The following is a 23,762-nucleotide window of genomic DNA, read 5'->3' on the forward strand; positions in this document are numbered from 1 at the left end:
TCATAGTTGCAATGTATCCTTCGAATTCAGGCTGATGATTTTAAAAATTATGATAACAATGATGGAATCTGGTAAAATACCCGTACAAAATGAAAAAAAAAAAGCTAATTCCGCACAATTTTTTTGTTCATGAAAACAATGTGTAAAAAACAAAAATATGAAAACGCAAAAACTGAGTGCTACAGAAAATGTTTGTCAGCAAAACGTTTTTACACTGTAGCGCGAGTGTGTGTGTGTCTGTGTTCATTCCTGTACTTGACGGATTTGCGTTACACGCTTGTTGCTCACCATCTTATGGCACCACTTAAGTCCTAAATCTCTGCGAGGCAATAGAAACCCTTGTCCTCACCTTTTGAGACCCCGCCGCTTGATGTGTTTTGCAAAGGCAGTACCATACCTGCGACGTGTAGAAACCGAAAATCGCAGCTTGCGGTTCACGGGTTTCAAAAACGTTGCAGCACCAATTGAGAGCCTGCGGGAGGGTAATAAGGCCGTATCACATTTCGCTTGACCCATATAGACTCGCCTTGCTAAGCTAAGTCACCAGTGGTACAAATGAAATAGGTGCTTTACTTATTCCTGCTCTTGTTTAGTGAGACAGGAGGGAATAAAGAGGGAGCGTACCGAGAGTCGCAGCCGTAAAATTCCAGGATTGCACTTAAGTCTGCTTAAGAGCGGAAATGCGAAGGCCTTTCCCTATGCTCTCTTTCTCCCTCTTTTTTAAAAATCTTTTTTTTTATTTGTTTTTAACATTTTGTTCTATATTTATTTATATTTTTTCTTGTTTTCCATAAGTTCTTCTTTTTCACATCGTTGATTTCATTACATATAGGTTGCTGCTGCATTCGCATTTTGTTTTATTTACCATACAACTCATGATTGACAGTTCTTGCGGACAACTTCCGTCCACGACCCTCATGAGCCAAGAAAGGCTTACGCATTAATAATAAATATGGAGTACATTTGGGGTAGACCAATGCTGCCTAACAGTGAGCATGTTTCATATTTGCCATTTGTGCACCTGCGCATAGCTTGGTATTTGCTGTACGCTGCGCTAGACAAGCGATGATTGCGGAGTTGTGGTGAGGGTTATTCTCGTAAGGTGCGAGTGGGTGAGTAAAATAATATTAATAATAATAATTGGTTTTTTGGGGAAAGGAAACGGCGCAGTATCTGTCTCACATATCGGCGGACAAAGGAGGGAGTGAAAGAAGAAAGGAAGAAAGAGGTGCCGTAATGGAAGGCTCCGGAATGCTTTTAGACCACCTGGGAATCTTTAACGTGCACTGGCATCGCACAACACACGGGAGCCTTTGCGTTTCGCCTCCATCGGAACGCGTCCGCCACGGTTGGTTTCGAACTCGGGTGCTCCGGATCAGTAGCTAAGCGCTCTAACCACAGAGCCACCGTGGCGGGCGAGTCCATCCCGATTTTTCGTGGAATATGCGTAACGACGGCAAAGAGCTGGTTGTTTACACTCACGCAGGCACTCTCTCTCTCTTTCGCTTTTTCAGAAGTCGTTACAACATTGCGGCAATATTTATTGACTCGTTGCGTTTCCCACCGTCCCAATACTGAGCGTCCTCGGAACGCTGCTGGCCTTTTCTGGTTGCAAGTATCGTGGGCCATTTCTGATGCTTCGATTCATTGGTGGTGTACGTGAATGGTGGACTATGTCAGTGTACGCTGCCGCCTATTTCACTGTGGCTACGGCTGGCGCGCGCCGAACTCTTCTTGCCTGTGGTATAAATCGTGCGCCAAACTGCGCCATTCAATTTAGCCTGGTACACGTCGCCACCAATTAAGTATTCCTGAAAAAAGGTAAAAGGCCCGCGCAGCTGCAGAATCCAATCAAAATAATTTGGAGCTTTTGCCAACTAGAGGTGGAGGGAGCTGTCGCCCCCTAAAACTGGTGATGGCCAGTACCCGTATACTCGATGGATGGGTTCGCGATGCTCCAGCAGTCGGTCCGGTCGACGCTATTCTGGGGACGAACACAGGCAACAGGAACTCCGTGGCCTCTTTTCACTTTACAGGTTGAAGTCGTTTCACGTACCGCTGTTCGCAATATTTCAAGTATTTTGTTTTTCAGTTGTCTTATATAACGGCCCACATGGTCGTCGAAATGAGTTTGACGCATTTGAAAGCACGTTTTTGGCCACTATATAGTCTCAAATGGCGGACATGAGAAAGCGTCTAAGACATGTAACTAAAGTATAGTAGCTAATAGGAGTTTTTACCATCGCGCGGATTTCTGCTCCTGTTGTTGTGTTTTGCTTCATTTAAATAAAGTTTAGAAATTCATGCTGTGTGTGTCTGGATAGTACATTTATACTGACAATAAAACTTGCTCTTTAATATTTCTTAACACTACATCCATGGCGCCACAGCGTTCCTAGGCGTATGTTTGTAACTTAGTACAATTTGTAGGATATAGTGCAAAAGTGAAATTAGTACAGTTTGTCTCCAGCAGTATGAGAGCTTTTTTCTTTTCAATTATAACGACGTGGGCTTTTGCTAGGTCCGTCGCAGTAGTGGCTTCTGGACCCCCTTCGGACTGGCGGTGTGCGCAGGCATGACCCGACCGGTGGCCACCGAAGCCAGTGTTGTTGACGAAGCGGACAGCGTTGAGTGCAGCGCTGTGGTGAGGGTGGTTGACGTGCTCCTTGGACGTTGGCGCCGGTCTGCGCGCGTCCCGCACAGCCTGTCCCGAACCTGCACGGGACATTCATGTCACTCAGTAGCCAATAAAATCTGTAAATGATCATGATCATGGATGTATGGATGGATGGGTGGGTAGATGGATGGATGGATGGATGGATGGATGGATGGATGGATGGATGGATGGATGGATGGATGGATGGATGGATGGATGGATGGATGGATGGATGGATGGATGGATGGATGGATGGATGGATGGATGGATGGATGGATGGATGGATGGATGGATGGATGGATGGATGGATGGATGGATGGATGGATGGATGGATGGATGGATGGATGGATGGATGGATGGATGGATGGATGGATGGATGGATGGATGGATGGATGGATGGATGGATGGATGGATGGATGGATGGATGGATGGATGGATGGATGGATGGATGGATGGATGGATGGATGGATGGATGGATGGATGGATGGATGGATGGATGGATGGATGGATGGATGGATGGATGGATGGATGGATGGATGGATGGATGGATGGATGGATGGATGGATGGATGGATGGATGGATGGATGGATGGATGGATGGATGGATGGATGGATGGATGGATGGATGGATGGATGGATGGATGGATGGATGGATGGATGGATGGATGGATGGATGGATGGATGGATGGATGGATGGATGGATGGATGGGACTGAAGCCTTTAAATCTGGCGGTGGCTCAAACCACCTAGCAATGACTAATGAAATTTTACTCTTCTTGATTTTAGGATATATGCCTTTATGATACCATCCCCCTCCCAAAAAAAAAGAAAACGTTTATCCCCGCATACTTGCTAACCTCTTCCGGCCCCCTCCTCGCATGACTTCTCTTGGAATTCACTCTGTTATGCTGAACCACCATCGGCATCCTTTCCCGATCCGGAGTTCCCGGGTTCGAACCCGACCGCCCGTGTGCTGTGCGATGTCAGTGCACGTTAAAGATCCCTAGGTGGTCGAAATTATTCCGGAGCCCTCCACTACGGCGCCCCTTTCTCCCTTTCTTCTTTCACTCCCTCCTTTATCCCTTCCCTTACGGCGCGGTTCAGGTGTCCAACGATATATAAGAAACAGATACTGCGCCATTTCCTTTCCCCAAAAAAACCAATTAAAAAAATCATTTCCCCTATCCTCTCTTCCTGTCCCCTCACCTCTTTCATTTCGTTTCTCCATTCTGCTTGCTGTCCTTTATTTCCGCTGCCCCAGCTCAGGTGCTTCAGTATCGATGGCAGATGCCGGGACTAGCAAAAATCTATCCCTTTTTGTTCTTATTTTAATAAAACCACTTACTACTACTACTACTACTACTACTACTACTATTACTACTACTACTTTCCTGCCCATTACATGCCCTGGCCAAGCCCATTTCTTATTGATTTCGACTTCGGTACGTTTTGTTCTCTGAGCCGCTCTAGTATGTTCATATCTCTCGGGTTTCTCTATGCGTTCTCCTAAATTGAAGTTTAAGTCGCAGCTGGTGTTAAATTGATATTCTTGTAGAGTTCTTACTTCCCATTTTTACCACTGCAACCGTTTGCGGAAAAAGCTGCGTTTCTCCCTGCAAATTTCGGCCCATTTCCCTCGTGATTGAGGGACACGGGTGTACGACGATATGTTGGCTTGTGCGAATAAATTATCGCGTTAGAGACACAGCTACGTTTCTCGAAAAGGAAAGAGTGGAACCGTCGCCAGCGCGCGTTCCCGTAGTGGAACCGGAATGCTATCAGGGTTTTTTGCCTGTCTATTTCGGAGGTCGGGATGCACTCCACTCGCTTAAGCTACATTCAGTGACCGCGGAGCGTATTTCACCAACACTAGGCAAAACAATACCCCCTTTATTTAAAAGCAAATTTTCTCATTACCGATTACGATGAACATTAGCCGCAAAGTGCCAAATATTCTTTTAAAAAATAAAGCTTGGATAGATCATGCTTATTTTAAATCATGTCAAATTCCCTGCATATCGCCTATTATACGAAGCGCACTAACATCTCTCGTTTTAATTTTTGCTCTAAATACAGCATTATGTTCTTCGCATTATTACACAAACCACATTTCCAAAGCATTGCTAAAAGCAGGATCATAGCCTTAGCACCTCTTATGTGGAGAACATAAATAAAATTACTGTGTGCAAAAACAGTTCCCGCGAAAATGCCCAATTGCTGAGCGTCCTGCTCATAAGTCGTTGATGGAAAGCCGTTTTGTCATTAGTGGACCTAATTACGGTTTTGGGCATGCGCGCATTTCTTTCGTTTTGTGACGCTGAAAATTTAGCCTGTTTTGAACCCGTCGCGGTGGCTCAGTGGTTAGAGCGCTCGGCTACTGATTCGGAGTACCCGGGTTCGAACCCGACCGCGGAGGCCGCATTTAGATGGAGGCGGAACGCAAAAAGGCGCCCGTGTGCTGCGCGTTGTCAGTGCACGTTAAAGATCTCCACGTGGTCGAAATTAATCCGGAGCCTTCCACTGCGGCACTTCTTTCTTCCTTTCTTCTTTAAGTCCCTCCTTTAACCCTTCCCTTACTTCGCGTTTAGGGCGTCCACTGAGAATGTGAGGAAGTTACTGCGTCATTTCCCTGGCTCAACATCACTTTTCTATTTTAGCCTGTTTTGGAAATTTTTGTTTCGTAAGGGGGGGGGGGGGGGTGACTCTGCCGGAATGTAAAGGCGAAATGCTGAGAATTTGAAGCTGTTACCTACATTTCAGTCAGCTGGACATTATTTATGGGGTTAACTGCCCGCCCAACTGCTTACCAGCTGGAGATTGCTCTGTATACTCGGCCATTTTATGTAGAATTTTTCATGTAATTACCATGGTTCCAACTGCATTTGCGTTTATGCAGAGGATACATAGTGGAGGCAACACGCTAATTTATACTTGGATCTTATTGCGGCACAGGCTAAACTTGCGTGTCACTCACGTACGCACTCATCTGCAGACGTAAGGACTGCACAAAAAAAAAGACATCGCACAGCACACGGGCCTCTAGCATATCGCCTCCATCGAAATGCGACTGCCACGACCGGGATTGAACCCGTGTCTCTCTGGTCAGCAGCGGTGTACCATAACCACTGAGCCACCGCGGCGCCGATTCGGCGTTGTAATTATTATGCTAGGGCACAGGGTTTTGACAGCGCCCTCCTCTGGACTCGTGTATTTTCCGACGTACGTACTCAAAAACAGTCGCAACGAATCACTTACCATGCGAAACACACTCCTCTTGAATGTGAATGCGAAGAATATGAATGCGCCCTGCAGGCTGCAGAGCACGATGAACGGGTACCAGAGGCCGCGCACACCGCTTAGGGCAGCCGCGAAGCCAAACACCCACGTCAGCCCGAACACCACGGCAAGCTTGACGTAGAGCGTCAACCGGCTCTGCTCACTGTTGCCGCCGTTTGGCACCGACCGCCGGGCCACCTTGGTCTGCAAGGGACCACCAGTGTCGAACGTTCGTTAATACCTTTATCGTGGGGCTAGAGGTTGCGAACTTCGCACCTCGCCTGTGGTGCAAAGGGTACACGATTTGATTTGGAGGGACTTCCCAGTCGACCATCGCCAGACACGTTCATAGTCGTCGATCCAGCTAGGTTCTGTGTGGGGAAGTTCCTCCCCCATTATCTCTTGCGCCGGCTCCGGCCACCCTATCTTAAACGTTTCATCTCATCCGTGATCAGTTCAGGGCGCTCTCTTGTACGTTTGGCTTCTCCTGTGGTGCCTGTCCTCGCGTCACATTACTTCCCCTGTCCAGTCACTCGTTTTGATTTCGGCTATAACAACAAGCACTCCTCTTTGTACCCTCTTTCTCTTAACCTAATTCCTATGATTTTTTCTTTTTGTTTCCTGAAGTTCAGAACAAGTCTTTTCTGTAGTTTCAAGGTTTCTGCCCCTATTGCAGCACTGGCGGAATTAAACTTTTATAAAATTTTGCAATTAAACATTCTCGTTGTAAGCTGCTATTTACTAACTGAGAGCGCTTGCCGAGTGTACACCGACTTATCCTCGTAGTTCTCTCGCACTGCCGCGGTTTCTCACTACTACTACTGTTGATTTACATCTTAACGTTGTTCTTAATTTGGAGGGATTATGCGCTCTTTCCATACTGCTAACGGAGAAAAGTCAGCTCACTTTTTGTGTGGTTAACCCTTCCTTCATCTAGTTTTTTTCTTCGCTGTTCACATGAAAAAAAAAAGATCAGTGACGCCTAGGTGATTATTCGCTTATTTGTTTAAACATGTTTTGAAACCATGTCCTTAAGCGGCATTGGACGTCACCAGTTTCTTCAAACAGGAGATGAACTCTATTCGGGTACTTAAAAATACATGACTAAATGTCAGAAACAACAATTAAGACACTTAAGCTCCGCCTGAAGGGTATAACGTGGTTGTGTAGTTGGTTAGGCTTTCCATTCTTAGCAGTTTCACACCTTTGCACGCATTTTTGCTTTTTTTAATTGTGTGAGTTAATCAATTGACGCGCTATAAATTGTCTGAATTAGCGTAATCATGCTTTGTATTTTCATTGTCAGGATTTTGGCACCTTTGAACCCCCTTTTTCATTTCTTTATTCAATTATTTGCAGTGATTTCAATAACTCGTCGTCGCCTATCACACGCCAAGAAATCATCAATCCCTAGTACCACAAATTACCAGAATACGATTTTTTTACGCAGTCCCCGAATATTTCCGACACGCGGTGCCGACTACCACTACGCCGACGGCTTTTCGACCTAATGAGCTGTATACGATATCGCGTAATAGTGCTCTTGAAGTCCGAGGTGGGCACATTTTTCATATAGTCAGTTACGTGGGAACAGTTATAACAAGCCCTGTTCGTGAGAAACGGTTACCTGTTGAGTGGTTTGATGAATGCTGCGTGCTGTCAGTAGGAACAGAACGATGTTGGAGAGCAGCAAGAGAAGTACGGGCGCCCCGAAGAAAGCAATGAGGCTTAGTGGCCGATTGATCCAGCAGTACGGCCAGCCATACGACGGACTCCAGGGTGAGTCCGGCATAACGTACTGTAGGGTCGATGACGCCGCTATGAGTAGCGCCGGGGCGAACCAGGCGTACGCTGAGTACGCGGCAAACGCGCTCCCGGCTCGCGAGCTTCCACTGACACCCTTGCGGAAAGTACGCTGGACGTCCATAGCCATCACGTGCATCCAGAAGAACGCTGCTAGGTGGGCGGCGTGAGATACGACAGCACACACGCTGCAAACTGCCGTGCCGGGTGACAAGAAGAGTCCGCCGGCCACGAAGCTACCTTGGGCCACGAGCACCGAAAGCGCGAGGCAAAGGACCAGTCTGGACGGCCCAGTTCGCAGTTTCGGTAGCAGGGCGTACGCCATCACGTGGAACACTAGACACACCACGGAAATTAGTAGCAGGGCAGTGGACAAAACTTCTTCGAAGCCTACTGGCCTCAGAGCTGCCGGTGACGTTGACATGCACGCCATCACTGCATCGGGTCCGTCTCGGTGCCAGCGGTCTGGTTTCAGTTCTTCAGAGCCGGACGATGGAAGAATGGTCGCGCCGTCTCGCACGACGACCTGGTTGAGCCCGAGCCGAGTCCACTGGCAGTCATCGTGTCGCACGCAGACGTCGGTCGGGCAACCGATCGGCACGCACCGTTTAGCGAAGGGCTCGTAGATCTCTTCGCGACCGCAGTTGTTATCGGGAGCTTCGACTGAGAGGGCTGACGCGTGCCAGTTGCTGAAGTCCATGACGACCGCGTAAGACACGGCCCCAGGCGGACCGGCTCGGAGCGGCGGGCCGAGCTGCGCTTCCTGATCGCAGCGAAGGCTTTCCGGGTTTCGACCGTTGCAGAATGCGCAGTGCAGGTTTCTGTAGACTAGGAGCTGATGTTTGTCTTCTACCATGCTCGTGTAGCTATGGCACTTGGTTCGAACCGTTGCGTCAGCGTATTCTTCTGGGCACGTCATTACAACGCGCTTGGGTGTGCAAGACGTGACATTGAGTTTTTGTGCGAAGTCTTTCTCAAGGAGCTCCTCGATTGTGATGTAGCACCGGGCCCTGCCTGTACCGCCGCCCCAGCGGAACGTCACTGCTCGTAGGCTGTAAGAATAGCGCACGTCTGTGGCCGTTCTTTCTTCCAGTGCCTACGACAAAAAAATTTGCAAATTATAAGCTTCCCCACCTTATTTTTTGGCTCTTGCATGCAGATAAGTGCCTAAAGATATGCCGATTTTTTTAGTTCCAGGTGTCAGTGGTTTATATTGGGTCTATAGATTTAGGTTTAACGACCGAAAGCGGCTCAGGCTATGAGGGAGGCCGTAGTGGAGGGCTCCCGATAATTTCCACCACCTGGTGTTCTTTGACGTGCACTAACATCGAACAGGACAAGAGCCTCCACAATTCCACCTCTATCGAAATACGACCGCCGCTGACGGGATTGAACTCACGTCTTTTGAATGAGCAGCTGAGCACAATAACCACTTCAGCTACCGTGGCGGCTTCATTTCTAGGACAGTGCTAACTTCCTGAGAGGTGACAAGGGGAGAACCAACAAAGAAAGGTAGCGCTCCGATTTTTTGTGTATCACGTTCCATTTCTTCCCACGTTATTGTACGACTGTTAATCATATCATGGGAGCGCATGCACTAGAATTTTGAAATAAGCTATTGGAACGCATCATTTTTCCGAGAACGGTTGAGGAGCTCACTTCTCTTAATCGCTGCTCAAGTATGAAGCGAGGTTAAAAAGATCAATGTGAGGTTTTTCGCACAAATGGAATATGATGGTCATGGGCACGGGGTTAGTGACCTACTGCGGATTAATGGAGCCTGTGCGGTTACGAAGTCGTCCTCGCACACTAGGCGAGACCGCGTAGCCATTGGCGGGCTTTTTGCCTTTTCTTCGAAGAGCGATGAAGAGGTAGAGGTAGAAAAAAAAAAGCCTCGCTTCGGCCCTAACAATGACTAGTGTAGCCTATGTGAGGGCATCCTTCGAGGCAGCTTGTGTCCTTACCTTAAAGGCTTTTTCTGGAGTGCAGTTCATCAGATTCAGCTGCCAGTTGCGCAGGTCCCTCGTGTCGCCGTTGCAGGACGCGCAGTAGGCGTTCCGGTAGAGCACCCCGGAACGCCTACTTAGTACGGGCAAGTCGTCCAGGAAGGTGAGCGTCAAGTTTATCCGTTTCTCGGCCTCGCACCGGAGCTTGGTTTCGTCTTTCTCGTCGGCGGGGGTCCACCATTCCGGGCACAGCGCCACCGCCAGCAAGTCGTGCCTGAATCCAGCCGGAACGCAGGCGAGCCGCGGTCTACGCACTGGTTCCAGGAATCTGTCCGCGCAACAGTCGCCCCTCTGCAAGCACTCCTGCCGCGTCCGGCACGCGCACATGCTGGGCTGCTGCCCACTCGCGTCGCAGCGGTCTCTGCAAGTTGTGTCGTTCAGCCCCGCGGCGATCCGGTCGGAGAGGAGATCCTGAGGAGTTACCGCCTCAGCGCCGAGGGACGCAGAGGCGAAGACTAGCAGCAGCGCAACGCAGGCGCGGAGGGAGGTCCCGAGCGACCGAACTGGATGGCGGCGGCACTGACTGGCGGCCGCCATGACTGGGGTTGCGGCACGAGCTGGTTTCCTCAGAGCTCAGTGGCAGTCCAGGGCTGGGTCTTTTACGGTGGCACGGCGCAGCTTCCAGGTCTGGCGGGCTGCGCGGAGGCGATGTGTTTATTTTGCCGCCGCCGCGGTTGTTTCTGCTGCCGGAGGATTGCACCGTCGCCCGCGGTGCACATGTGGTTGCGGGTAACAGCCGCCATTGGTGCCGTCATTGCCAGCAATGATGATGCGCCGGCTTCCTAGAGGCGACTTCATTGCGGTCCCCCGGGTCGTTTCCAGCTTTTGGCCTTGTGGCCGGGCCTGCAAATAACAGGGAGGGATTGAGGAGGATATATGAGCGATGAGTGCAGCAATTGAAGATTCACTGCCGGTCCCCAACGAGGCCAGCCTCGGAAATCAGCAGCGCTTATTCTTTTCGTCCGCCAGGAAACGGCCAACTAGAACTTCGTGCCGATGCTCACGTAAAGCACGTAAAAAAATGGCATAAATGAAGTGCGGGCAGCGTGTCTGAATATAGCACAATGCGGCCGCCAAACTTTGATCGTAAAACGTGGCCGCGAGTCGTAAAGAGCGAGGCCCGTCGCATCATCGCTGCAATTGCGGCTGCTTAGAAGCGAAAGTGCGCCGTACTGCACACGATCAGCGAAAACATATCCATAGCTCCAGCTGCCGGGATGAGCATGCCGATACATAATCTCCATGGCTTGCGAAATGAAAATTATTGGTATCAAGGGGACTTCTGAGGTACAGCAGCTGTAAACTTCAAATCTCGAAACACTTAACTTACACTTAGGCGGAAACCATGACTGGAGGTTGTGGGATGTTTACGAACATTTGCGCACTACTTTGTAGCTTGCAGGCTGGACGGTTTGCGTCGTGCGTTTAATTAACTATGCCTCTGGTAGGAGTGGCGTTTGTATTTTTCGAGAGGTTTTGAGACCTTTACTAAACGGCGAATGTTGTTGCTTAACTCATGTATGTGTTTTGTCCAAGTGTACTTCCTTAGCCGCACGCCTCTATGGTGCCCGTGTGGTGGGGTTCAGGGCTCCTCTAGCTGCTTCTCGCAGCTTTTACCTGCCCTTCTCGTAACCTTTTTTTCTTGTGGAATAAATTTGATTTGAATTGATTTGATTTTCTATCAAAATATAAGATCGGTACTTTAAAGAAGGATCTGATCCTTGCCTTCCTTGTGTCGGCGGGCTAACGGAAACTGCAATAGAACTGCGAAGGGGATTGCAATTACCGGTTCATAAGCAGGCCTCTTTTGAGGCTGTATGGGTAGTGTGGCATAATCGGGGCAGCGAAGTTGAACAGACGAGCGGCCTGCTTTGGCTCACGGATCAAGGCCGTCGCGAACGTTTTGACGTCGATAAGGCAAACACTCGGCGTGTTTACTCCAGCACGATGCTGCGCACCAAGCCCAGGTCAGAAGCGAACAACTAAGTTCTTGTTTCGACAGCCAGGAACGTGTGGTCGCTGGTGAGGAGAGGGCACAGTTTATAGCAGAACGCGACATGGTTTCCTTCAGGCGAGACGAGGCATAATCTGTTTCGCATAGAGAGGGCTATACCCTTCTATTTTTGTTGTTCATGGGGGGTCCTCAGCAGGGAATGCTGCGGGTCCGAAAGGAATGCAAGTTTCCTATATATTTGCTTTCCGGATTGGGACGTCTAAACCTTGTTGCCTTTGGTAGCTGAAGTCGCTGCGCGCCTTAGTAGGCGTTCGTATCGGGAGTTCAGTTTTCTGGGCTAAAATTCTTTTTTTTTTCTTCACAAATCCTGCGTTGCGAATATTTAATGCAGTCAAACGTTAGACCCCAAAACTTGTTAGTGAATTCACAAGCACCCTTTTTTGTATATTCGCATTTACGAATGTTAGAAACTAACTAAACGAGCATTCTAAAACACTTTGGGAAAAAATGTGGAATCCCTGGTCAACGTATAAAGTCGTACCAACCGACGACTTGCAAATTCCTTGTTTCAGGAAAAAGATCTTGTGTGTTGTCAAAGGCTGCATTTTTTGCCTGTTGAATCTTTTTCTTTGTGCCGTGAGCAAAAGCGCAGGCATATTTGAAGCACGAATGATCGGCACCGGAAAAAAAGTGAGTTTTTGAGAAAGACAGGGACGATGACATATCGCCGACGGCTTAACAGGGGGAAAATGTCGATAGGTGCTCTATGACGACCCGGTGTGTTTGTATCTTTATTCGATTTGTAATATATTAGCTTGCATCTTATAATTCAAAAGAGGTGTTTGCTCTGGAGGGATTAAATATTTCTCTAGTGCTGCAAGAAATAAAGTACCTTATTGATGCCGTTGTTTGTGATACTGGGAAATGTATGCCTTCCTTCCGAACTCATCCACTTACGAGTATTATCTCGAGGAGGGTTGCGAAGTATTATAGCCCGTGCGTTGGCTGGACAACGATAGTTAGTGTTCCATTGGTATTTGAAGAGAAGGATTCATAGAATATTATCTCGAGGAGGGTTGCGAAGTATAATGGTCCGTGCATTGGCTGCTGGACAACGCTAGTTGGTGTTCCGTTGGTATTTGAAGAGAAGGATTCAGATAGTATTATCTCGAGGAGGGTTGCGAAGTATATTAGTCCGTGCATTGGCTTGGCAACGCTAGCCAGGGTTCCATTGGTATTTGAAGAGAAGGATTCATGGAGTATTATCTCGAGGAGGGTTGCGAAATATAACGGTCCGTGCATTGGCTGGACAACGCTAGTTAGTGTTCCATTGGTATTTGAAAGAAAGGGTGCATGGTTTATATGCGCTTCTGTTCATTCCATAAACTCAGTCTTATCCGAACTTTGTGGCCATGCGTTTACCTGTTTTTGTGCCAACAGTCTAATTTTCAAAATTTCCGTACATACTCCGCATACACGTGCTCTGTTTACTGAGATAGAGGCGACTTTTGCAAGTAGTAAAGTTGCTTGTGCTCCGATGTTCCCTTCTACAAGACCGCGAACAGCTCTGCCTGACGGTTTCTGATATCATGTGGTTCGCTGTCACTCTTGCAGTGGTGTTGCATGCTCAGGATGTACAGTATTTTGACATCTCAAAATATTCTTTCAATTGATCGGAACAGTCTTCGAATATTTCGTATTGATAGGAGCGCGACTAGAAGGCGTAGTTAGTATAGCGCGTTGTAAGCAGCATGTTTGGCATTGCACAGTCTAAAAATGAAGGGGAGGCTGGCGTAGCACTGGCGCCCCTGAATAATTAGAGCAACTGGCCAGTGGCGATATCAGCAAAAATACAGGCGGCCGTCGCCCAAGGTCGTCAGAACGCCTGCTCATCTCGGCCGTGCTGACTTCATAAGTGATGACGGACTTTTGAGAAAGGTTCCTACTACATCGGCAAGAATCTCTAGAACATCGTAAGAAACCTCCGCGCGTGATGTTTCTTGCATAGCTCTCCGCTATCGCCTAGCTCAGCAATCCACACCGATAACGCCGCGTGCCGTTGGTGATAACTATAGCACATAAAAAGATATCACAAAAACTTTCGCGGAAATATTGGAAAGTTGTTTTCTATGTATGCCATTTTTTTTTCTCTGCTATGCGCCTTTGGGTTTCTAAATATATTCCCTCTGCACCTAGCGCTCAGTGTGCTGCTAGTTTTTTTCTTCCTACGAAACGGCGCAACGCTGCGGACTAAGGATGCATGTGGGGTCCTTGCTCCACCAGCGCCTGCGAGAATGCGAAGACGAAAACGCACATGTGGCTCCAGGGCCGTTCAGCCGCGAAGGACACGCTGGAGTGCCGCGCCGCAACGAATCGCCAGAGCCGCATGATCTTCAATACTTGGCGCTGAGACTGCGGCCAAGTCTGCGTTGTTTCTTGTGTTCATCCTGGCCACATCAGATAATATGAGCGGAAAGTGTGTGGCAAATATGACAGTAACAATCTTCCCGTTATCGCGGTGGTGCCATCGCGTTTGTGTGTGTGTGTGTGTGTGTGTGTGTGTGTGTGTGTGTGTGTGTGTGTGTGTGTGTGTGTGTGTGTGTGTGTGTGTGTGTGTGTCGGAAAGTAGCAGTAAAGAGCGACTAAATTGCCACTCTAAGGGCCGGAATACAAAACACACACTCCGTTCAGGCACACCTGTTGCTTCTCGCGCAAGGCATGCGTCCTTTTTCCAGTTGCCGTTCGTATTGCCGCGAATCTTTGCAGTGTTTGTTTGTTCATTCTTCAAAGCTGCCGGCACGTCGCTTTGTTTGCGATGCAAGACGCGACCAGATTTATCCCGATTGTTCGCACCCAGGCGGAGCCGATTCTACTTTGTTCCAGAATGGTATAGTAGCTTCGCACGCCGTGTCTCCAAAGTTCGCTGCCAGCATTAAGTTGAGCATGGCCGAGAGCGGTGGGCATTATGTTCGATGACCGCCGAACACGCTTGTTGCTACGCCGCCGCCGAGTGATTCAGTCCACTGTGGGTGCCAGTCAGCCCAAATAGAGAGTTTTGTTTAGACGCCATTTTCGCTGTCGTTCTGCGCCCCTAAATCAGTCACCACTTGGTGACAGTATTGTGTGCACGTGTTTTGAGAAAAATCAACAGCGTTGATCTTTGCAGGTTCTGTAGAAACTTTTCTTTTTCTGTTCCGAATACAAATAATCAACCTCGCCTCGCGTAAGCGATAACGCGTTCCACGCCGTCCTGCCACTGGATAAGTACCGCCCCAAGGCCAACATTGCTGGCATCGGTGTGTATGTCGGTGGCGGCGTCTTCATCGAAATGGGCGAGTATCGGGGGGCTATGTAGACGGTTGCGGAGCTCCTGAAAAGCTTCTTCTTGGTCGCTTCCCCACAGAAAGGGTATTTCGTCTCTAGTCAGTGCTGTCAGCTATTCTGGAGAAATCGGGCACAAAGCGTCGGTAGTAAGAACAGAGGCCCAGAAAACGTCGAAGTGTTTTCTTGTCGGTTGGGCGCGGAAAACTGGAGACGGCAGCAGTCTTGTCGGGGTCCGGGAGAACGCCTTGTGCGCTGACAACATGGCCAAGGAAGCGAAGTTCCTTGAAACCAAAATGACATTTCTCGGGCTTGATCGTTAGTTGCGCGCATTTCAGGGCTCGAAGCACAATGCGCAGCCGGTCCAAGTGTTGATCGAAGGTAGGCGAGAAAATGACGACGTCGTCCAAGTACGCCAAGCAAAACTGCCACTTCAGACCGGATAAAACGGTGTCCATCATACGCTGGAACGTGGCCGGCGCCGAGCAAAGACCAAACGGGAGCACCTTGAACACGTATAAACCGTCTGGAGTCACGAAAGCCGTCTTCTCTCGGTCTCTCTGGTCCACCTCTATCTGCCAGTATCCGCTTTTGAGATCTAATGAGGAGGAAAACCTGGCGTCACGTATTTGGTCGAGGGCGTCGTCAATCCTGGGAAGCGGATAAACGTCCTTTTTGGTCACGTTGTTTAGTTTCCGGTAATCAACACAGAATCTCAAGGTGCCGTCTTTCTTTTTGACGAGGACCACGGGCGACGCCCATGGGCTTGTTGACGGCTGAATAACATCGTCTGCAAGCATTTCATCGACTTGCGTTTTAATGGCTTCGCGTTCCTTAGGAGAAACACGGTATGGGCGCTGGCATACAGGCGGCGTGGCCTCGTCTGTGATGATGCGATGCTTGGCGACAGGTGTACGACCGACCCTGGAGCTGGTGGCGAAGCAATCTGCAAAATCTGCTAGAAGAGCAGACAGAAGATTCTTCTGCTCAGGTTCCAAGTCCGGGTTGATTTTCACGGTCTGCAGGGCGTGGCATGGTGCGGCCTCGTCTTGAGGGCTGGCCCCGACGGCGCATAAATCAGGCAACACAGTAACTTGGTGAAGTAAGGCAACAGCCGTGTCCCTGGCGAGGTGCTGAACCCCGTTGGCGAAGTTCGTGAGTAGGACACTAGTACATCCGTTATGCAACTGGACGAGGCCTCGAGCGACGGCTATTCCCTTCGCGAGCAGCAGCGGGAGGTGGCTATCCGCGATAACCTCGTAATCGTGGAACAAGTCATGTCTCACGAGAGAGAACCAGGACGCTAGACCGTGGTGGCACCATCACGTCATCGTCGACTATACGCAGAGCGTTGATTCCCGGATCTCTGTCGGTATGCGCCACGGCCTGTTTCGTCGAGAACGTAATCCGGGCTTCTTTCAGATCAATGACAGCGCCGTTCGTCTGCAGAAAGTCGAGGCCCAGGATCAAGTCCCTCGAACACTCGGACAGTACCACGAATTCACAGACGTACAGAAAACCACGGATGCCGACCCTTGCAGTACACTTGCCAGCAGGGGTAATCAGGTGACTCCCAGCAGCATGAATGCTCGGCCCAGACCATCGCGTCAAAACTTTAATTCTTGGGCGAGGGCACGGCTCATTACGGAGTAATCGGCACCGGTGTCGAGTAAGGCGGAGACGTCGACTCCATCAATTGTTACGTACAAATCGGAGGTAGCGTGTCGGATGCTGTCGCTACCTGCCCCCAGCGAAATGGCGTATCGGCGTGATGGTGGCGGAGGATCTTCACATTTCCCTACAGCAGCGGCCTTGCCTCCGGAGGCCGCCGGCATTAGTTTTCCCGGCGTGGGCTGGGCGAACGGCGTCCTGAATAGCTTTGCGCTCCGCGGGGACTTGGAGAACGGTAGCGCATTGGGGACGGTGATCGAGACCCGCGGCGACCGGATGTGACGAGATTCTGCCGCTCTAATAGGTGAGAGGCTATCTCCAGTGGCATTTCGCCATTGCGAGGGCAGGGGTCGTCCGGGGCGAAACCCCGCAGGCCCACGCGGCGGTACGGGCACGCCCTATAGAGGTGACCCGCCTCGCCACAATGATAACAGAGGGGCCGACGGTCTGGGGCCCGCCACACTTGACTCTTACGCGTCCGCTCGTAGGCTGGCAGAGCGGGGTCACGAGGGGGACCCGGTGGCCGCACTGATGGAGCCGCGGCATTGATGGTGTAGCCCGACGTCGGAGCTTGACGGAGTACAGACGCGTACGTGGGTCTTGCGTCAAGCTGGAGGGGTACCTCAGATGCTTGTTGTTGGGCTGCGAGACGCACCTCGTCGCGGACGACGTCAGTCAGCGACGCGAAGGATGGCATGTTAGAAGGCGTCCGAAGGGCTTGGAGTTCCTCCCGGACGACGGAACGGATGAGTTCGCGTAAGTCGTCCGGGGCGCTTCCGAGATGCATAGAACAGGTGTCTGGCCCGAAGGCGTTGACGTCACGATTGTATTGGCGGGCTCGTTGCTGTAGAGTCTTCTCCATGGTGGCCGCCTCGCTGAGAAACTCGGCCACAGTGCGCGGTGGGCTGCGCACGAGTCCCGCGAATAGCTCCTGCTTGACACCACGCATTAAATGGCGAAGCTTCTTGTCTTCCGACATAGAGGGGTCCGCGCGCTTGAAAAGGCGGGTCATGTCCTCAAAGAACATGCGGACACTCTCGTTCGGGCGCTGGTTGCGCGAGTGTAGCGCAGCTTCAGCTCGCTCCCGGCGGTCGGCGTTTGGAAAACTGGCGAGCAGGTTGCGGCAGAAGGCCTCCCAGGATGGAAACGAAGCCTCATGGTTTTCGAACCATGTCCGCGCCGACTCTTCGAGAGCGAAATACACGTTGTGGAGCTTCCGCTCATCGCTCCACCCGTTGTAACGGGCGACACGCTCGAATGTCTCGAGCCAGTCCTCGGCGTCCTCGAACACGTCGCCATGAAAAGACGGGGGTGTTCGTGGCTGCTGGCACAGGATGTGAGCTGGGAGCCTACTCTCATTTGACATGGCAGCTGGCTCCTCCGACGTCCGAGGCTGTGTCGTCCTGGTGGCTGTCGGAAGGGGTCCGAACTCTTTGGACTCTCCTCGCAGGCGGCGGCCGCGGCGCTGGTGGACCGGGGTGAGATCCGTGATCACAGGTGGGCTGCGCGGGTCTGGAAGCGTACCCAGCACTGCCTCCACCAGATTTGTAACAAATAGTACACCAAAAGCACTCGGGGACCAAGGAGCTACACAGCCGGTAGAGCGAGCACGAGCAGGAAGAAGATTTTCTTCGTCCTCTGCTTCTATCGCCTGAGTTCCCTTCGTCCTCCTCTTCTATCACCTGTGTCAATATTAGTCTAAAAGTGATGCTGATAAGTGAACTACTAACTGGCTCTAATTTGAAGTTTATATCCCGTGATTTATAATTTGTTATCCACAGAAACAAACACTCTCAATCTCTCTTTGAGTGTGCTGTCTCAAAAACAGCACCACTCGTTTGTATTCTCCGCCCTGCAGGAAGCTCGTGGCAGTTTCATTGTGAATGATTCGACTAGGTTTATAAAGCACTTATTGATCTTATTCACCTAATTTCGTCATTTAATAGCTTCATTAATAGCTATTTGAAGTTTTTCTGTCATGGGTTCCAGTTTGAGCACTCTTTTTTCGTTTCGCGCCAGATGGTTCTGCCATAAGCGCCTTGCTTGCTCAAAATATTTGCAGAATAACATTGCTAGCAGTGCAGGAAAATTTTGTCGGAAAGTTTCTAGGTTTCGTATAAGCGCGAAGGTCTCTAAGCACCCTCTCCGTAGTCCTTATCGCTTTTTGCTGGTGTTGCTGAGCCTACCAAGTGTGGTTCCATAAACGCGCCCAAAATAATCAAAATAATGCATTTAAAAGGATATGCACCCGGCACCAAGTGCTTGTGCTTATTGGAGGGGGGTCTCCAGAGTGCCACCGGCACCACTTTTACAACGACAGTTGTTAATGGCTCGTCCGTTTATCGTGGTTAGTAGTTATATCAAACGGAGGGTGGTAGCAACGAGAAAAGAGGATGGTTACCGTCCAATGCCCGTGAGCTGGGAAATTGAAATTTGGTTTTTGGGGAAAGAAAATGGCGCAGTACCTGTCTCTCATATCTCGGTGGGCACCTGAACTGCGCCGTAAGGGAAGGGATAAAGGAGGGAGTGAAAGAAGAAAGGAAGAAGGAGGTGCGTAGTGGAGGTCTCCGGAATAATTTGGGCCACCTGGGGATCCTTAACGTGCACTGACATCGCACAGCACACGGGTGCCTTTGCGTTTCACCTCCATCGAAATGCAGCCGCTGCAGTCTTTGCAACGTCTTCTTTTTGGGCGTCGGCTTTTGTCCTTCGGTCACCAAGGAAAAATTTCGCTGCTAGTAGAGCATTTGCGAATACTACCTGTTTCTGTGCTTGCGAATACTCTATGTAAAAAAATGATGTGAAAATTAACATACCAGGCGAAAACTTGCGTTAAATTGATTGGAGGAAACAAGCGCGCTATTAAAATAGTCTCATCTGTGCGCACTAGCCCCGGCCTGGATGACCAGCGTAGTCTGGGCGACCGGACTCGGGAGATGGCTCGGGTCCACGCCTTCCCGTACTAAGGCCCATTTAAAGCGGATACTTGTTGTGGCCTCCTCCCTCTTTTTTGCACGCAGAGGCAAGCATCGCAAAGTACAGCGGCACAATACACGTTTTCTGCCCGACACTAGCCAAGGCAAATAAACTTCCCGGCATTCTTGCGGTGGATGGTGGTCTTTAAGAAACTGTCGTAGACGGTCACGCCAGCTTTCCTTCTAGGTAATACTGAGAGACAAAGGGCTCCAAACAAAGCCGGACCTCGCTGCAGCTGCAAGGGTATTAATGCCATTTTAGCTCTGAAGTAGAGCCGCATAGACCTCCAAGTTAGTTGATCACGAGAACTTCACTGGAATGTCATGGGCTGCGAAGTCGAGTTCTTGCAGACTTGTACGCGCTCCTGGACCGCGCTTTACCCCAGGGTCGCCTATTCTCTACATCTCAGTATCATGTGCTTCAGCATTTTTATCACCAGTACGTATATTATGTCGCTTTCTATGATGATGAATGTTTGCACAACAACATATTTTCTTATAATTGTGCAATGCTCGGTCTTTGCGTTGCTCTATTCTTTAAATCTGTATTCTTCCTTCTGTATTCTTTAATTCTGTTGACTACTTACCGGCGAGATTCCCAGCATCGCGCCGTGAGCGCGTGCCAATCAACATGGCATCTCTGGATGTAATCCTTGTAGCTGGTATTGTTGCATTTGTCTTTTTGTGTATTTATTTTTTCGGCGTTCTTTATTGGTAAAATTGCGTCAGCTTATCTTATGCTCCGGCCTGATTGTCGGCAGCAACCATTCAATAGCCTTCGTCGTGCTTTGCGGCTTTCTGTTTTTGTCTATGCATGATCTATTCTTTTACTCATTTTTTTATGCCGGTATTACCTTGTAATCCGGTATCTCTCGTTTATTTATGCAGTTGCTTTCTATTTTGATCGTACACTTCAAAACGACCCCTTACAAAATGCCTACCTGGAGGCAGGTATTAAATATAAGCAGCAGTAAAAGAAACCCCTCGAGCCGCCGCGGTGGCTGAGTGGTTTTGGCGCTCGGCTGCCGGCCCGAAAGACGCGGGCCGAATTTCGCTGCAGGCGAAATTCTAGAGGTCCGTGTACTGTGCGATGTCAGTCCACGTTAAAGAACCCAGGTGGTCGAAATTTCGGGAGCCCTTCACTACGGCGTCTCTCATAGCCTGAGTTGCTTTGGGACGTTAAACCCCTATAAACCAAACCAAATGAAACTCCTCCCATTGTGTACGAGAAAGAAAAGGTACGGGGCTGCAGATTCTATTTTTTCGTAGTCATGCAAATCCTTGACTTACTGAGCATATAAGTTGTTTGGATTCTGAAGAGTTGCATCTGTCCTTGATTATTTTCCTTTTATCTTTTGAGCATTAGCCGCCATGTCATCTAACTACAGCTGATTTAAACAGTTATTTTTCATCCACCATCAAGCACGTACCCAGAAAGTTCTTTCAGGTCAGAACGCTTTCGCATCTTTATGGCTTAATTATGAACCCTGGAGTGGTTCGCCTTTAGTTTTTGCAATCGAGCACTGCGTCTGAGGTGCAAGAATGGGAACGCGCAGAGATGATGCACGCGCTGTTTTGGGAAACGGGAATGCGCACTCTGTTTGTGGTGCGGCTGTGAAATATTGTGTTTGCATTTTACGAGCAACGAACGCCGAACGAAGGCGGTGCCTGCACTAGACGTCCCTCGGCAAACTAGAGCGGACCGCGAGACCTGCCCGGAGCCGTAAAGATTACGCTTTACCGCGCGTGATGCTGACCCAGGAAGAAAATCGCCGTGGTCTGCGGGGCTTGCCTCATAGATATCGCGATTGAGTTAAGGGCTTGTCACGCTTAACCTGTCGCTGGAAAGCTGCCTCGGGTGAACCGCCACTCCATGTGCTTTTTGCCAGCTTGGCTGTAGGCAGTTCAGCGGGGTACAGATGCAAATTAGGACTTAGGTGGGACGCGTCGTTAGCGACAAAGTCCGCTTCGTGAATTGTGCAGCCGTGCTACTTTCTGCCGACGGAAACTGGTCAAACGCAGTCACAATCTTGCTTAATTGCCGCCCAACAAACACAATCTTTGTTTCATCCCCTTGTCCCGATACGGTTTTCTGTGGCTGTCTTCAAGGTGGAAGTGTCCAGTTCCAGCCTCAGCGGCTACTTATCGATCTAAGCGAAATGTATCAATTATAGCCCGTAAATCTTACCATCATAACCTACCACCACAATATGCCGCCATTGAATACAACCCTTTTTGTGGAATCATAAAACTAATGCCGGGCTCACACATTGCAATACGTGATTCACCTATTCGCTCTGTCGAGCAGTAATTAAGCAATCGGTAACTGTTGCACTTTCGAATATGCCCTGTTCATTCGTCATATATGGAGGCGGGCTAGTTGTGGACGCAAGTATTTGGTGTATTCCTTGATTGTTCTGTGCTCGTTACTGCTGCAACTTAAACTGAAACGCACCCGCATGGCTTTCTTCTGGAGGATGAGAGATTCCTTGACGTCTCAAACGGATCTATGGTCGACGAAAACGTTTGGTGATATCGGTGTGTTTTTTTGGTTTCTTTGCTTCCCGAGGGCACTCGCCCCATAAACTATTGCTGCCGATTCTGTGGGTAAATGTAACCGTTCATCTGTGTTAGTATGTTGCAGTGGGATATCAGTAAGCTAAAGTGACCGCAACTGCGTGTCTTCCAGAAGTGCCTTTTATTTATTGATTTACTTAATTAATTATTTATTTATTTAGAAGAATACTGCCAGCCTGAGTGCCATGCTTCAAGCAGGAGTAGGCGACAACATCAAGAACATTCCATGCATGGTATAGTAACAAATCGCCAAAGGCAAACCAGCAGACAGTAGCAACCTGCAATTTAATGGTGGAGCAAAAACGTACAGCAGGACAAGGGGAAACCATTACAAATCAAATTAAAGTCAATCCAACTTGACGCCACCGTCTGAACAAGAAAATTAGAAGAAAGTAACGATACGGTGATCACATTTCAGTATTCCGGACAGCGCGCGAGAGAATTATGATACATTTGCACATCAGCAGATAAGGCATACCACTGGCGAGCCGTTCTTGGAAAGAATGATTGTTTAAAAATATTCTTTAACTTCTTTCGGGTGATAGGAACAGGCTTCACGCTAGTTACGGTGTCGATGTAAAGTATTTTATTAACGCCCAGCTGGTCGTGATAAAGCAAGTAAAAAGTCATCATTTGGCGGTAACGCCTTGAGACCAGGATTTGCAAGTTTCCCTCAAGTAAGCGCTGGGTTGGGTATGAGCGTCCCGGAAAGCCGGGAAGGTTCTGGAGTATCCGAGAAGGAATTCGGTGTTCGCGGCACCAGGAGTGGCGTCAATTTCAGGACTTTAAGTTCCTCAATTAACACCTTGAAGTATAAGTGCGGGTGAGAGAAACACCTTGTTGACTCACCTTTGCCGCCGCCGCTCTTACCCCTGGGACCGCCCCTTCTTTGTCGCCGTGGCCGGCGCGGTGAGCTTGCGAAGCGGCACACGTGGGATGAATCGCGCACGCATGGTTATCTCGCGCCCGAGAGGGTAGGGTGAGCGAGAGAAATGGAATCTGTGTAACCGCACTAAACGGAGAAAGCCCGACGTGAATTCGGGTCGTGTGGGCGTGATCGTGTACTCAGCGCCGATTCTTCGATATCTTTAAGCCCACTGCACTTACGTGTATGCTTTTACGTCGTACTAAATCCCAGAGTGCGACGCCGGACGCTATTCTCGCACATCAGGCCGCGTGGCGTCCGCGCTCTTCCTGCTGCCTTAACTTTTTTTTATCTCTCATTTCCCGGGCGCTGTTCTGCGGTTCCCCGACTATCGCCTCTGCATTTATCGCTGGCTAGCACGCGCACACGTTTCACGGGAGCAGTTGCGCAACTGCGCCGCCGATTCCGCTAATAGTGGGTGCTCTCCGCGTTGTGAACAGAGAGAGAAGCCCCGCGAACCCTCGCGTTTCTTGCACGCTATGAGCCTCAGCGCTGCCGGCGGTGGCGGCCTGTCGGCAGATGGTCTGGTGACGTCAGCCCCCTTCGTGAGCCCTCGGAAGACGTGGACGTGGAGCGCGCTGGTTGCTTTTGGGGCGCGG

The 23,762-nt window shown here is 49.7% G+C and overlaps 1 protein-coding gene across 1 annotated transcript; it reads right to left on the bottom strand.

The window, feature by feature from the left end:
* Positions 1 to 548: 548 nt before the first annotated feature.
* Positions 549 to 23,706, bottom strand: LOC144101646 (uncharacterized). Its single transcript, XM_077634783.1, has 5 exons — positions 23,088 to 23,706; positions 9,699 to 10,583; positions 7,559 to 8,830; positions 5,911 to 6,135; positions 549 to 2,715 (listed from the first exon to the last, which is right to left on the bottom strand). Exons 2-5 carry the CDS (start codon positions 10,275 to 10,277, stop codon positions 2,518 to 2,520), a joined length of 2,274 nt encoding a protein of 757 aa, XP_077490909.1. The 5' UTR covers positions 10,278 to 10,583; positions 23,088 to 23,706; the 3' UTR covers positions 549 to 2,517.
* Between the last annotated feature and the right edge of the window lie 56 nt (positions 23,707 to 23,762).

Source organism: Amblyomma americanum, chromosome 8 (genome assembly GCF_052857255.1).
Source record: "Amblyomma americanum isolate KBUSLIRL-KWMA chromosome 8, ASM5285725v1, whole genome shotgun sequence".
Taxonomy (NCBI): domain Eukaryota; kingdom Metazoa; phylum Arthropoda; class Arachnida; order Ixodida; family Ixodidae; genus Amblyomma; species Amblyomma americanum.